General features: G+C 41.8%; 2 protein-coding genes across 2 annotated transcripts in view; both read left to right on the top strand.

The window, feature by feature from the left end:
* LOC143768037 (oocyte zinc finger protein XlCOF8.4-like) overlaps positions 1-6,052 on the top strand; it is a 41,446-nt gene extending 35,394 nt beyond the window's left edge. The window contains exon 7 of the mRNA XM_077256694.1: positions 4,824-6,052. Within this exon, the coding sequence (XP_077112809.1) occupies positions 4,824-5,533 (710 nt within the window). The 3' untranslated portion in view covers positions 5,534-6,052. The remainder of the gene's footprint in view (positions 1-4,823) is intronic.
* LOC143768029 (uncharacterized) overlaps positions 1-15,605 on the top strand; it is a 788,341-nt gene that overhangs the window by 222,039 nt on the left and 550,697 nt on the right. The gene's annotated exons all lie outside the window — the stretch shown is intronic.

Raw genomic sequence — 15,605 nt, 5'->3', positions numbered from 1 at the left:
TTTTTTTTCCCACAAAAATGATTTTTAGCCCCCCAAATTTTTATTTTCCTAAGCATAACAAGAGAACTTGGACCCCAGAAGTTGTTGTTCAATTTGTCCCGAGTACGCTGATAACACATATGTTGGGGTAAACCCCTTTTTGGGCGCACGGGAGAGCTCGGAAGGGAAGGAGCACTGTTTTACTTTTTCAACGCAGAATTGGCTGGAATTGAGATTGGACGCCATGTCGCGCTTGGAGAGCCCCTGATGTGCCTGGACAGTGGAAACCCCCCAATTCTACCTGAAACCCTAACCCAAACACACCCCTAACCCTAATCCCAACGGTAACCCTAACCACACCCCTAGCCCTGACACACCCATAATTCTAATCCCAACCCTAATCCAAACGTAAATGTAATCCAAACCCTAACCCTAACTTTAGCCCCAACCCTAACTTTAGCCCCAACCCTAACTTTACCTCCAACCCTAGCCCTAACCCTAACCCTACCCCTAACCCTAACCCTAAACGTGACTGAAATACGTGGCACTGAAATACGTGGCACTGAAATACATGGCACTGAAATACGTGGCACTGAAATACGTGGCACTGAAATACGTGGCACTTAAATAAGTGGCACTGAAATATGTGATATGTGGCACTTAAATACGTGGCACTGAAATACGTGGCACTGAAATACGTGGCACTGAAATATGTGATACGTGGCACTTAAATACGTGGCACTGAAACACGTGGCACTGAAATACGTGATACGTGGCACTGAAATACATGGCACTGAAATACGTGGCACTGAAATACGTGGCACTGAAATATGTGATACGTGGCACTGAAATACGTGGCACTGAAACACGTGGCACTGAAATACGTGATACGTGGCACTGAAATACATGGCACTGAAATACGTGGCACTGAAATACGTGGCACTGAAATACGTGGCACTATGACTGTCAGAAAATGTTCATTAAACGGTTAGGGGTGAGGTTAGGGGTAGAGTTAGGGTTAGGGTTTGGATCCCTTTATCACCTTGATGGTGGTGGGTGGCTTTTCAGTGTGTTTTCTGTTTTTTTCGATAAAAATGCATGCGTTTTTAACGCAAACAAACGCATGTGCTTAAAAACGCAAGAAAATACTGCAGGTTGTATTTCTGAAAATGAACGCATGCAGAAAAAAAACGCATGCGTTTGAAAACGCGACCAAACGCGTACAAAAAAGCCGCATGCGTTTTCAATGTTAAATATAGGGAAAAAATGCATGCGTTTTTTTGTGCAAAAAACGCTGCAGACAAAAACGGAAGTGTGAAACCAGCGACGCTTTTTATAGCAAAAAAGTTTTTGCGTCTCCACATTTTGAGACCTATAATTTTTCCACATTTGCTCCACAGAGTCATGTGAGGTCTTGTTTTTTGCGGGACGAGTTGACGTTTTTATTGGTAACATTTTCGGACACGTGACCGTTTTTGATCGCTTTTTATTCCGATTTTTGTGAGGCAGAATGACCAAAAACCTGCTATTCATGAATTTCTTTTGGGAGAGGCGTTTATACCGTTCCGGGTTTGGTAAAATTGATAAAGCAGTTTTATTCTTCGGGTCAGTACGATTACAGCGATATCTCATTTATATCATTTTTTTATGTTTTGGTGCTTTTATACGATAAAAACTATTTTATAGAAAAAATAATTATTTTGGTATCGCTTTATTCTCAGGACTATAACTTTTTTATTTTTTTGCTGATGATGCTGTATGGCGGCTTGTTTTTTGCGGGACAAGATGACGTTTTCAGCGGTACCATGGATATTTATATCAGTCTTTTTGATCGCGTGTTATTCCACTTTTTGTTCGGCGGTATGGTAATAAAGCGTTGTTTTTTGCCTCGTTTTTTTTTTTTTCTTACGGTGTTTACTGAAGGGGTTAACTAGTGTGGCAGTTTTATAGGTTGGGTCGTTACGGACGTGGCGATACTAAATATGTGTACTTTTATTGTTTTTTTTTTTTAATTTAGATAAAGAAATGTATTTATGGGAATAATATATTTTTTTTTTTTTTCATTATTTTGGAATATTTTTTTTTATTTTTTTTTACACATTTGGAAATTTTTTTTTTTACTTTTTTACTTTGCCCCGGGGGGGACAATACAGATCGGTGATCTGCCAGTTTGCATAGCACTCTGACAGATCACCGATCTGCGAGAAGTACAGGCTGCTTCACAGTGCCTGCTCTGAGCAGGCGTCTGTGAAGCCACCTCCCTCCCTGCAGGACCCGGATCCGCGGCCATCTTGGATCCGGGTCTGGAGCAGGCAGGGAGGGAGGTAAGACCCTCGCAGCAACGCGATCACATCGCGTTGCTGCGGGGGGCTCAGGGAAGCCTGCAGGGAGCCCTCTCCCTGCGCGATGCTTCCCTGCATCGCCGGCACATCGCGATCATGTTTGATCGCGGTGTGCCGGGGGTTAATGTGCCGGGGGCGGTCCGTGACCGCTCCTGGCACATAGTGCCGGATGTCAGCTGCGATATGCAGCCGACACCCGGCCGCGATCGGCCGCGCTCCCCCCGTGAGCGCGGCCGATCGGCTATGACGTACTATCCCGTCGGCGGTCATACGGGCCCACCCCACCTCGACGGGATAGTACGTCAAATGTCGGGAAGGGGTTAAGTATATAATTCCACATGTGTTAATTCATAGTTTTGATGCCTTCAGTGTGAATTTACAATTTTCATAGTCATGAAAATACAGAAAAATCTTTAAATGAGAAGGTGTGTCCAAACTTTTGGTCTGTACTGTATAATATGTGTATTCAAGAATATTTCCATGGAAGAATATGTGTAAATGACAGAGCAATTCTCTGTGTCAAAGTTCGTATTAAAATCGTATTGCAATCAAATAGCAATTACATGGCATTTGGATGTCAGTTGGATGCTAGGTGTGAAAAATCGGATTGTACTCGCATGAAAATCACATGGCACTTGCATGACACTAGTCCTACTTTTCTGGACTGAAATCTCCACTTTAGACTGACGAGGGGCAGTACCTTGAAACACAGTGTCTGCAAATTGAGATTCTGGTTTGTCTTTTATCCTAAGTCATGTGACAACGCTCGTTAAAGGGTCGACATTGACTTTTAGGATTGCTACTTCCAATAGGTGGCACTGGAGTTCTAGTCCTCTTCCTCTCTGAAGAGACAATTTGCAGATTTCCCAGAGGAGCTTTGCGGTTTTAAGTCTCCTCACCTCGACATGCTTAACATGTCACTCTCTGCAAGGAGAAACGATACTTCTTGGATCCTGGACTGAAATCAGAACTTTTTTCATGGTAATGAGTACAAGTCCTTAACACCTAATCCCCTGAAGCCACTGTCCCCTGTAAACAAACAAAAATAAAAGACCGCAATATCTCTCACTTGTCCAACGTTGAAAGAATCGAGTTACCAAGACTGTAATCCATCTGTGTGACATTTGCTCATAATAATAATATAATAATCTTTATATAGCGCCAACATGTTCCACAGCGCTTTACACTTCAACAGTTCATATACAGCAATCATAACAAAGTTAATGATAATACAATAATTAATGAAAAGATATTGACGACCCTGCCCATAAGAGCTTACAATCTACAATGTAGTGAGATAGGGGCTTATTTGCAATGATGGTCCAGCCATCTTGAGGAATTGGAATAGATAAAAGTTGGATGAGCTAGTCACCAGCCAATATTTGTAGTGCTTTTGGGTGCGATGGAGTTTGAAAGAGGGTTATGAGGCAACTGCTCCTGCTGAAGAGCTGGGGACAATGACTCCCTGCAGCGAGAGTGGGCCTATGAACTGTGCTGACTTCAGTGAGATCATTGCAGTTCACCGTGAGAAATCAGGGTGCAACGAGTCATACTCCCCAGCTTTTCAACGAGATCGGTGGCCTCAGGCCACCTCTTATGCTGATGAGCAAATGTCGCACAGATGAATTACGTCGTGGGACACTTTAAATTCTTTCAACTTTGGACAGGTGGGGGATATTGTTGTTTTTTCATTTTTGTTTCAGGGAATTAGGTGTTAAGGTGAGTATAATGTGATTTTTTTTTTTTTTTTTTTAATCTTATGCTTAAATTTACTCTATGTAGACACGCTGATCACAAGCAGAGCAGGGTACAACGATGTGAGCTGTCTTCAACACCCGGAGCCAGGGATCAGCGCCAACAGTACCTCTGATTCCCAGGTGACGGTAATTGTCACACCGATGACCCCCTGATGTCATCTGTGGGTCATCAGGTTGCAGTACGTATGAAAACTGTCACCACATACCGGAGACATTGATGTGTGAAGACGGCCTTAAGCGGGTACTCCCATTTTCAAGATCCTATCCCAAAATATAGTAAGTGTAATAATAGCAAATACCTTCAATTAGAAATGTGGTATAATTTTCCTTATTCTCTGTCGCTTACCCCATGTCCAGTGCATTGCAGTAACTATACTATATATTTCCTAATATTATTATTACACCTACTACATATTGGGATAGTTGATCAGAGATGGGAATACCCCTTTAAGATTCTTACATGTTTTTATGGTGTATATTTTTATCTGTTGCTATAGATTGTAATGGAATAAAGCTTACTTTTATTCCTCCCTTTATTACTTCAAACTTTTCTACGTTTGTGTATTACATTTGTCAATTGTGCTTGAAAGTTTCAGTACCATGGGATTTGTGAACAGGTGGCTCACCACTGTCTTAGGTTATAGTATCATTATACTTTGAGTTGTATAGAATTATGAATATAGAAATAATGTAAAATATAAGGCACTGATATTGAAAAAATAAAAATCTATTTTATTCTTGGCAGATGACTGTGGTGTCAAACCGGATACCTATGAAAAGCATGCCATTATTCCAGCTATACCTCCAGCCCTTAAGAGCAAAAATAAATCATCGGAGATTTTTCAATCAGTCACCTATTTGGATTCATCACAGACTGTTAAGCAGAATGAAAGCCACAAAAGTGATGTTGAACATCAAATAATTCCCACAGCCACGAAACCATTTTCCTGTTCAGAATGTGGGAAATATTTTAAACATAAATCTAAATTGCTTACACATGACAGAATTCACACAGGAGAAAAGCCATTTTCATGTTCAGAATGTGGGCAATGTTTTAACCGTAAGTCAAATTTGCTTACACATTACAGAAGTCATACAGGGGAGAAGCCATTTTCATGTTCAGAATGTGGGAAATGTTTTAACCGTAAGTCAAATTTGCTTACACATTACAGAAGTCATGCAGGTGAGAAGCCATATTCATGTCCAGAATGTGGGAATTGTTTCAACCAGAAAGCATATTTCCTTATGCATCAGCGAACTCACACAGGGGAGAAGCTATTTTCATGTTCAGAATGTGGGAAAAGTTTTATCCAGAGATCAGATCTTCTTAAACATCAGAGAATTCACACAGGAGAGAAGCCATATTCATGTACAGAATGTGGGAAATGTTTTATCCAGAGATCAGATCTTCTTAAACATCAGAGAATTCACACAGGAGAGAAGCCATATTCATGACCGGAATGTGAGAAATGTTATAGTACAAGTTCAAAACTTGTTGCACATCAGAGAACTCACACAGGCTAGAAACCATTCTTTATGTTAAGATTGTAGGAAATGTTATTCCTGGGAATCATATCATCTTCATCATCTAAAAACTCATGTAGACTGAAGGAAATAATCAATAAGGGAATCAAACAGTAGAGTTATATTTAGTTGACAAATGGGTGAAACAGGATATTACCAGTATTGTAAGCACAAAGGGGCTTTTGCTGGAGGTAGGTGTCAATCCTGGAACCTTAGCTCCTGGATTCTCAGCTTAGAGGGGAGATAGCAAATGGTCTGTACTAGAAAGAATATCTCCTATTGTCCATGTGGGAAGAGACAGGTATTTGAAAGGGCTCATTGTTAATTTGTAGACAGCATTATTTAACCCCTTCACTACTTGCGCTGCATATACAGTACAGACCAAAAGTTTGGACACACCTTCTCATCTAAAGATTTTGTATTTTCATGACTATGAAAAATGTAGATTCACACTGAAGGCATCAAAACTATGAATTAACACATGTGGAATTATATACTTAACAAAACAGTGTGAAACAACAGAAAATATGTCTTATATTGTAGGTTCTTCAAAGTAGCCACCTTTTGCGTTGATGACTGCTTTGCACACTCTTGGCATTCTCTTGATGAGCTTCAAGAGGTAGTCACCAGGAATGGTTTTCACTTCACAAGTGTGCCCTGTCAGGTTTAATAAGTGGGATTTCTTGCCTTATAAATGGGGTTGGGACCATCAGTTGTGTTGAGCAGAAGTCTGGTGGATACACAGCTGATACTCCTACTGAGTAGACTGTTAGCTGCTTTTTTCTTGCCATAATACAACTTCTAGGTAAAGAAAAACGAGTTGCCATCATTACTTTAAGAAATTAAGGTCAGTCAGTCTGAAAAATTGCGAAAACTTTGGAAGTGTCCCCAAGTGCAGTGGCAAAAACCATCAAGCGCTACAAAGAAACTGGCTCACATGAGCACTGCCCCAGGAATGGAAGACCAAGGAAAAGTTTATCCGAGTCTCCAGCCTCAGAAATCGCAGCTTAACAGCAGCTCAGATTAGAGACCAGGTCAATGCCACACATAGTTCTAGCAGCAGACACATCTCTACAACAACTGTTAAGAGGAGACTTTGTGCAGCAGGCCTTTATGGTAAAATAGCTGCTAGGAAACCACTGCTAAGGACAGGCAACAAGCAGAAGAGACTTGTTTGGGCTAAAGAACACAAGGAATGGACATTAGACCAGTGGAAATCTGTGCTTTGGTCTGATGAGTCCAAATTTGAGATCTTTGGTTCCAACCACCATGTCTTTATGTGACGCAGAAAAGGTGAACGGATGGACTCTACATGCCTGGTTCCCACCGTGAAGCATGGAGGAGGAGGTGTGATGGTGTGGGGGTGCTTTGCTGGTGACACTGTTGGGGATTTATTCAAAATTGAAGGCATACTGAACCAGCATGGCTACCACAGCATCTTGCAGCGGCATGCTATTCCATCCGATTTGCGTTTATTTGGACCATCATTTAATTTTGAACAGGACAATGACCCCAAACACCTACAGGCTGTGTAAGGGCTATTTGACCAATAGGGAGAGTGATGGGGTGCTACGCCAGATGTCCTGGCCTCCACAGTCACCAGACCTGAACCCAAACGAGCTGGTTTTGGGTGAGCTGGACAGCAGAGTGAAGGCAAAAGGGCCAACAAGTGCTAAGCATATCTGGGAACTCCTTCAAGATTGTTGGAAGACCATTCCCGGTAACTACCTCTTGAAGCTCATCAAGAGAATGCCAAGAGTGTGCAAAGCAGTCATCAAAGCAAAAAGTGGCTACTTTGAAGAAACTAGAATATAAGACACATTTTCAGTTGCTTCACACTTTTTGTTAAGTACTGTATATAATTCCATATGTGTTAATTCATAGTTTTGATGCCTTCATTGTGAATGTACAATTTTCATAGTCATAAAAATACACAAAAATCTTTAAATGAGAAGGTGTCCAAACTTTTGGTCTATACTGTATACGGCACCACAGGAGCTGTGTTCCCGCAAACCGCCATAGATATGGCGCTGTGATCAGCGATCTGTCATTATACAGTTGATGTCCCATCCTGGAACAATGTAAAAGAGTTAAAAAAAAGTTAGTAAATTGTAAAAAAAAAATTTAAAAAATCACAAAATAAAGAAAAAATATTAATGCAATAAATATATTTATGGTTAAAATAAGATAAATAGTACACATATTTGGTATTGACCCTTCTGGAACGACCTGACCTATAAAACTGTCCCACTAGTCCCTATAAAACTGTCACCTTCAGTGAACACCATAAACACACAAAAAAAAACAACTATGCTTTATCATCGTATTGCTGAACAAAAAGTGGAAAACTCTGCGATTTAAAAAAACAGTCTACATAAAAATTGTACAGCTGAAAAATTCATCTTGTCTTGCAAAAAACAAGCTGCCATACGGGTCCGTCAGCAGAAAAATAAAAAATTCATAGCTCTCAAAATAAAGTGATTTTTTTTTAAATAAAATAGTTTTTATTGTGTAAAAGCACTAAAACATTAAAAAAAAATAAACGAGGCATTGCTGTAATCGTACTGACCCGAAGAATGAAATTGCCTTATTAAATTTTCTACATGCGGAACGGCATAAAAAAATAACATAAAAATAATATATGAATTTTTTTTTTTTTGTTAATTCTGCCTCCCAAAAATCGGAATAAAAAGCGATTAAAAAAGTAATGTGTCTGAAAATTATACCAATAAACGTCAACTCGTCCTACAAAAAACAAGCCCTCACATGACTGTCAGCAAAACTACGGAAAAATTATAGCTCTCAAAATATGGCGATGCAGTTTTTGTAATAATAATAGTCTGTGTGTGACAGCAGCCAAACATAAAAAAAATATAAATCGGGTGTGACAACACCGCAATCTTAGCAATCTTAATTATCTACAAGTCTATTTTCTGTAAACCAGAAGGATTAGACTATTATCTATATGTTGAGTTTTGCATTTATGCGTGTTCTTCAGTTGGTCAAGAACCATACACTGTTGTCATATTATTCTTAAACTTTGATTTTTGATAATTTTAAATAGCTAATGTTTGCTTCTTTTGTCAGCTCCTACAACTTAGGGCTCATACTCACTTGCACGAGACTCGGATGAGTCTCGCACGACAATACCCAGCACTGCACCTAGCACAGAGGAGCAGAGCGTGCGGCTGCACGTTTTCCTATGCAGCCGCACGCTCCGATCTGAGTGCCAACAGCAGCTCCGGGTATTGCCGTGCGAGACTCATCCGAATCTCGCGCAAGTGAGAATGAGCCCTTACAGTGAGTACGGAAAGTATTCAAACCCCTTTACATTTTTCACTCTTTTTCATTGCAGACATTTGGTAAATTCAAAAAAGTTATTTTTTTCTTATTAATGTGCACTCTGCACCCCAGCGTGACTGGAAAAAAACAGAAATGTAGACATTTTTGCATATTTATAAAAAAAAAAAACCCTGAAATATCACATGGTCATAAGTATTCAGACCCTTTGCTGAGACACTCATATTTAAGTCCATTTCCTTGTGCTCCTTCTTGAGATGGTTCTACTCCTTCATTGGTGTCCAGTTGTGTTTATTTAAACCTATAGGACTTGTTTTGGAAAGGCAGACACCTGTCTATATAAGACCTCACAGCTTACAGTGCATGTCAGACCAAATGAGAATCATGGTTTCAAAGTAACTGGCCAAGGAGCTCAGAGACAGAATTGTGGCAAGGCGCAGATCTGGCCAAGGTTACAAAATAATTTCTGCAGTACTCAAGGTTCCTAAGAGCACAGTGGCCTACATAATCCTTAAATGGAGGAAGTTTGGGATCACCAGAAGTCTTCCTAGACCTGGTCATCCAGGCTGAGCAATTGTGGGAGAAGAGCCTTAGTGAGAGAGGTAAAGAACAACCCCAAGATCACTATGGCTGAGCTCCAGAGATGCAGTAGGGAGATGGGAGAAAGTTCCACAAAGTCAACTATCACTACAGCCCTCCACCAGTCGGTCCTTTATGGCAGAGTGGCCCGACGGAAGCCTCTTCTCAGTGCAAGACATATGAAAGCCCACATAGTTTGCTAAAAAAACACATGAATGACTCTCAGGCTATGAGAAATAAGATTCTCTGCTCTGATGAGACGAAGATAGACCTTTTTAGTGATAATTCTAAGCGGTATGTGTGGAGAAAACCAGGCACTGCTCATCACCTGCCCAATACAATCCCAACAGTGAAACATGGTGGTGGCAGCATCATGCTAGGGGTGTGCTTTTCAGCTGCAGGGACAGAAAGACTGGTTGAGATTGAAGCAAACTTGAATGCAGCCAAGTACAGAGATATCCTGGATGAAAACCACTTCCAGAGTGCTCTGGTTCTCAGACTTTGTCTTGTTGGAAGATGAGCCTTCGGCCATGACCCTAAGCACACAGCTAAAATAACAAAGGAGTGGCTTCAGAATAACTCTGACCATTCTTGACTGGCCCAGCCAGAGCCCTGACCTAAAACCAATTGAGCATCTCTGGAGAAACCTGAAAATGGCTGTCCATCAACGTTCACCATCCAACCTGATGAAACTGGAGAGGATGTGCAAGGAAGAATGGCAGAGGATCCCCAAATCCAGGTGTGAAAAACTTGTTGCAACATTCCCAAGAAGATTCATAGCTGTACTAACTCAAAAGGGTGCTTCTACTGAATACTGAGCAAAGAGTCTGAATACCATATGATATTTCATTTTTTCTTTTTTAATAAATTAGCAAAAATGTCTAAATTTCTTTTTTTTTCAGTCAAGATGGGGTGCAGAGTTTACATTAATGGGAAAAAATGAACTTGTTTGAATTTACCAAATGGCTGCAGCAATGAAACAAAGCGTGAACAATTTAAAGGGGTCTGAATACTTTCTGTACCCACTGTATTGTCTGTTATCTTTAGAAGACAGTGATGTAGGGTAATTGAACACTGGATTTTTACTTAATATGTTGAATGACCATTGTGTGGGTTCTGTGGCTTGTTGACTTGGAAAACAGGGGATTAACTATGCAAATTAATTAAGCAGTCAAACAATGCGAGTTAACCTCATCACATCTTCCTCTTGACCTCTGGGTACTGGCTTGAAGGACAACAATTGTGAGCTTTATAAGTGCAATATGCCTCTAACAATATTCATCCAGACAGCCAAGAAATCCAGAGAGCCAAGAGATCCAAAGAGCCAGAGACTCTTTAGAAAACCACAGCCAGGAACACGCTACGGGTTAGCTGCCAGATCATGGCTCCATCATGAGAAAAACAGATTTGACATTTTACAGGATGCCAACTTTATGGCCCTGGCTGAAACAATTCAGATCTGCTCCATTGATCATCGCTGAACCATGGATGTTTGGGGCAGTCAGGATTTGGACCCACCAATCACCAAAGAACCATTGATATGTTTGGGAAAGCCATGATTGTCACCCACCGGTCACCTGGCTCCATGGAGATATTCAGAGAAGCCAGAATGTGACCCTGCTGTCAACTGGCCTTGTACCTCAATGGACTGTCAGCATCCTAAGCTTGTTGTTACCTCCTCATGTGTGTTCCATAGGTGGGGTAGTGGGCCCTGGAAGATCTGAAGTCACAGCTGCTCTTATCCCGGCGAGTCAGCGGAAGTGTGAGACTCTGTAATTTTACACCATCTTGGGTATTTTGCTGGACTGTTCTATATGTTAGTTGCCTGTTTTGTGGTTCAATAAAGAATTGACACTGCTTTACCTGTGTTGTCGAAGTAGTATTATACCCATGGTAAAAGGTTAGTGGGCATTCGGTGTGATGATCCCTGATCCTTGCGGTTTCGGCTAGCAGACTAGAGCACCCTCTGACCCCTGTGTCTCAACATCTGGTATCGCTGTAATTGCACTGACACACAGAACAAAGTTGCCTAAACACTTATACCACGCGATGAACAGTGTAAAAAAATAAAACCAATTCTTCAACTGCTTTTGATTTGTACAAAAGGCTGGGCTCATATTTATTCTGCACTCTATGCTGAGCGCTTACACTGGAGTTTCCTTGTAAATCTCTGAAATACGTGATTCAGATGGAACCTCTGGTGAAAGATTCCCTATAATGAGGCAGATGGAGTCACTGTGGATGCCGTGTGGCTTCCTATGATCCAGTGATCCAGATACTGTACATGAACACGGCACTCAGTCAATAGGTGAGAGGCTGGTGCTCAAGTAGGGTGTCCAACCCACAAATCAGTATATAACAAAGACTTGGCACTCAAATAAGTTATGAAGTGAAAATTTGTTGTTTTTTATTTTACGTCCAGACACAGATTCAACAGATGCTGTTAAACGTTTTCGGTTCTAATGGACCTTCCTCAGAACAATTCCATTTTATCTGATACAGAGATATCAAGAGAAAATATAGAACAAATATTTTAGTCTCTGCCTGGTGTCACAATGTCACAGTACAATATCATATATAGTGTCAAAAGAAAAAACATAAAGTGTCTCAATAAAAGAAAAAATTAAGGATAAAAGAAAGTATATACAAGGGTTACATAATGAGTCTATAGAGAATACATGCGGGCATTACCGCACTGATCAGGTTCATCCACGGGTTAAATGTCCTATATACCACTAAATGGATTTAAAAGGAAAAGGAAGATTTAAGGTGTACGAATATAGTATGCGCTATGCAATAAAAGTATATATGTGCTCCTGGAAAGAAGGGAAGGTGGAGCTCCCACGTGGGTTGGAATTGAGGTAACGGAGTTCATCCTTATAAGTACATAGGAAGTGCTAGTGCTCAGTGAGACGTGCCTAAGGAGAAAGCATATATAGTGTTGAGACGCACACACTAAATAACCAATGGCTATAACATTACATGAAAAATAATAAATGGAAAAAAAAAAAAAAAAACAGTGAAAGTGTTGACAGCCTGATTAGTAATCATAGGGTGCCGTGTACTACATAAGTAATAAGGCATATCTAGGTTCACCTGGTGTTGCAGGATAAAAAGAGGTAGGAGGCGCAAAGCCACTTTGCTGGAGTAATGTTGTGGGGCGGTACTGTAACGGGCAAAAAGCATAGACGGTGTAAATACTAGGAGAGAACACTAAAAAGGACGCTAAGTGTCCACAAAGGAGAAGGGACGCTTACCAATATGCTGGTGCGAGGGCTCCTAGGCAAACTCGGTTTGCTCTGGAAGGCTGTGGCCCATATTCTAAATGGTAAGAGGGCAGGAAGAATGTCAGGTAGGAGCGCTTAATACTCACCATTAGTGTTGAGTAGGGTTGAGCGACTTTTATTTTTATAGGATCGGGTCGGGTTTCACGAAACCCGACTTTCTCAAAAGTCGGGTCGAGTGAAATCGGCCGATCCTATAAAAAAGTCGGGGTCAGGGTCGGCCGAAACGCGAAACCCAATGCAGTGCAATGGGATACTATGGTTCCCAGGGTCTGAAGGAGTGGAAACTCTCCTTCAGGCCCTGGGATCCATATTTAAGTGTAAAATAAAGAATTAAAATAAAAAATATTGATATACTCACCCTCTGACGAGCCCTGGTAGTAATCGGCATCTTCCGTTCCTAAGAATGAGCGCGTTCAGGGCCTTAGATGACGTCACGGCTTTGTGATTGGTCGCGGCGGCCCACGTGACCGCTCAGCGACCAATCACAAGCCGTGACGTAATTCTCATGGCCTAAATTCCTAGAATGAGGAATTTAGGACCTGAGAGAATTACGTCACGGCTTGTGATTGGTCACTGAGCGGTCACGTGGGCCGCTGCGACCAATCACAAAGCCATGACGTCTTTTAAGGCCCTGAACGCGCTCATTCTTAGGAACGGAAGATGCCGATTACTACCAGGGCTCGTCGGAGAGGTGAGTATATCAATATTTTTTATTTTAATTCTTTATTTTACACTTAAATGTGGATTCCGATACCGATTTCCGATATCGCAAACATATCGGAACTCGGTATCGGAATTCCGATACCAGATTCAGAAGATCGCCGACCTCATGGCCGACCCCACACAGGGGTCGGGTCGGGTTTCATGAAACCCGACTTTGCCAAAAGTCGGCGACTTCTGAAAATGGTCGACCCGTTTCGCTCAACCCTAGTGTTGAGCGATACCGTCCGATACTTGAAAGTATCGGTATCGGAAAGTATCGGCCGATACCCGAAAAGTATCGGATATCGCCGATACCGATACCCGATACCAATACAAGTCAATGGGACACCAAGTATCAGAAGGTATCCTGATGGTTCCCAGGGTCTGAAGGAGAGGAAACTCCCCTTCAGGCCCTGGGATCCATATTAATGTGTAAAATAAAGAATAAAAATAAAAAATATTGATATACTCACCCTCTGACGCGCCCTGGTAGTAACCGGCAGCTTCCGTTCCTAAGAATGAGCGCTTGAAAGACCTTAGATGACGTCGCGGCTTGTGATTGGTCGCGTGGCGGTCATGTGACCGCTCACGCGACCAATCACAAGCCGCGACGTCATCTAAGGTCTTTCAAGCGCTCATTCTTAGGAACGGAAGCTGCCGGTTACTACCAGGGCGCGTCAGAGTGTGAGTATATCAATATTTTTTATTTTTATTCTTTATTTTACACATTAATATCTATCCCTATACCGATTCCCGATACCACAAAAGTATCGGAACTCTGTATCGGAATTCCGATACCGCAAGTATCGGCATGCTCAATACTACTCACCATCCATGTAGTGAGTATGATCGCTGCAGGATTGTAACATGAGAGCTTACCGGTCTGAAGAGAAGCAGCAGGAACGGCGGTGCTCCGCCTGAGAGAGACGCACTGACAACCCGGAGTCTACTTCTGGGTTGATAAAGGGGATCGTGCATCATGTGACGCCGCACTTCCTTGCGGTCATGTGACTGGGGAGCTGCACATTAAGGCCGTGGCTCTATACTGGACATATTAAGTCCTGGCAGCTTGCCCACAGTGCGGGGTTATCTATCATACTGGAGAGCTATGCACTCAGACAGCGGCCCTGTAGTGGATATTTTCAGTCCTGGCGGCCAGCCCATGATATAGAGATAAAAAAAACAAAATAAAAGAGAATATCTCATGAATTTGCGCACCGGATTCTAAGGGTGCAATATGTAAAGCACAAACAAAAAAAAAATGGTTAGACTACACATAGTGACAAGATGTGAGTGTGAATGCGTAGTTGAAAAGAAGCACTGGGTGTGAAATATTAATACAGAACATAGCGACTAATATACTATACCGTGTAAAGCACGGAGTGCCCGGAGAGAGACATATAGTGGAAGATCAACGATTCTAGAAGAATAAAGAGAACAAGATTATATTACAGCAATCAAATGTCCATATGCATTTAAAAGAACCTTTTAAAGGAAACTGGACGTATCGTAGTCCCTGTTCAGGCCTTTTGGTTCCAACGTTTGTAGGGTAAAAATCCAATATGCTTCACGCTTCTTAAGCAGCTTGATCCTACTCTGCCCCCTCCTACCTTGGTCAACTTGTTCCAGGACCTGGAAACGTAATTGAGCAACACCATGGCCCATAGTCCTGAAATTATGTGGGAGGGGTAGATGATCCCTGTTGCATCGTATATTTGACTTATGCTTTGACTCCGGGTTGTCAGTGCGTCTCTCTCAGGCTGAGCATCGCCGTTCCTGCTGCTTCTCTTCAGACTGGTAAGCTCTTATGTTACAATCCTGCAGTGATCATACTCACTACATGGATGGTGAGTGTTAAGCGCTCCTACCTGACATTCTTCCTGCCCTCTTACCATTTAGAATATGGGCCACAGCCTTCCAGAGCAAACCGAGTTTGCCTAGGAGCCTTCGCACCAGCATATTGGTAAGCGTCCCTTCTCCTTTGTGGACACTTAGCGTCCTTTTTAGTGTTCTCTCCTAGTATTTACACCGTCTATGCTTTTTGCCCGTTACAGTACCGCCCCACAACATTACTCCAGTAAAGTGGCTTTGCGCCTCCTACCTCTTTTTATCCTGCAACACCAGGTGAACCTAGA

This window comes from Ranitomeya variabilis, chromosome 4, assembly GCF_051348905.1.
Source record: "Ranitomeya variabilis isolate aRanVar5 chromosome 4, aRanVar5.hap1, whole genome shotgun sequence".
Taxonomy (NCBI): Eukaryota; Metazoa; Chordata; class Amphibia; order Anura; family Dendrobatidae; genus Ranitomeya; species Ranitomeya variabilis.
The sequence above is the reverse complement of the archived record's forward strand: the minus strand, read 5'-3'. Positions and strand labels throughout refer to the sequence as shown.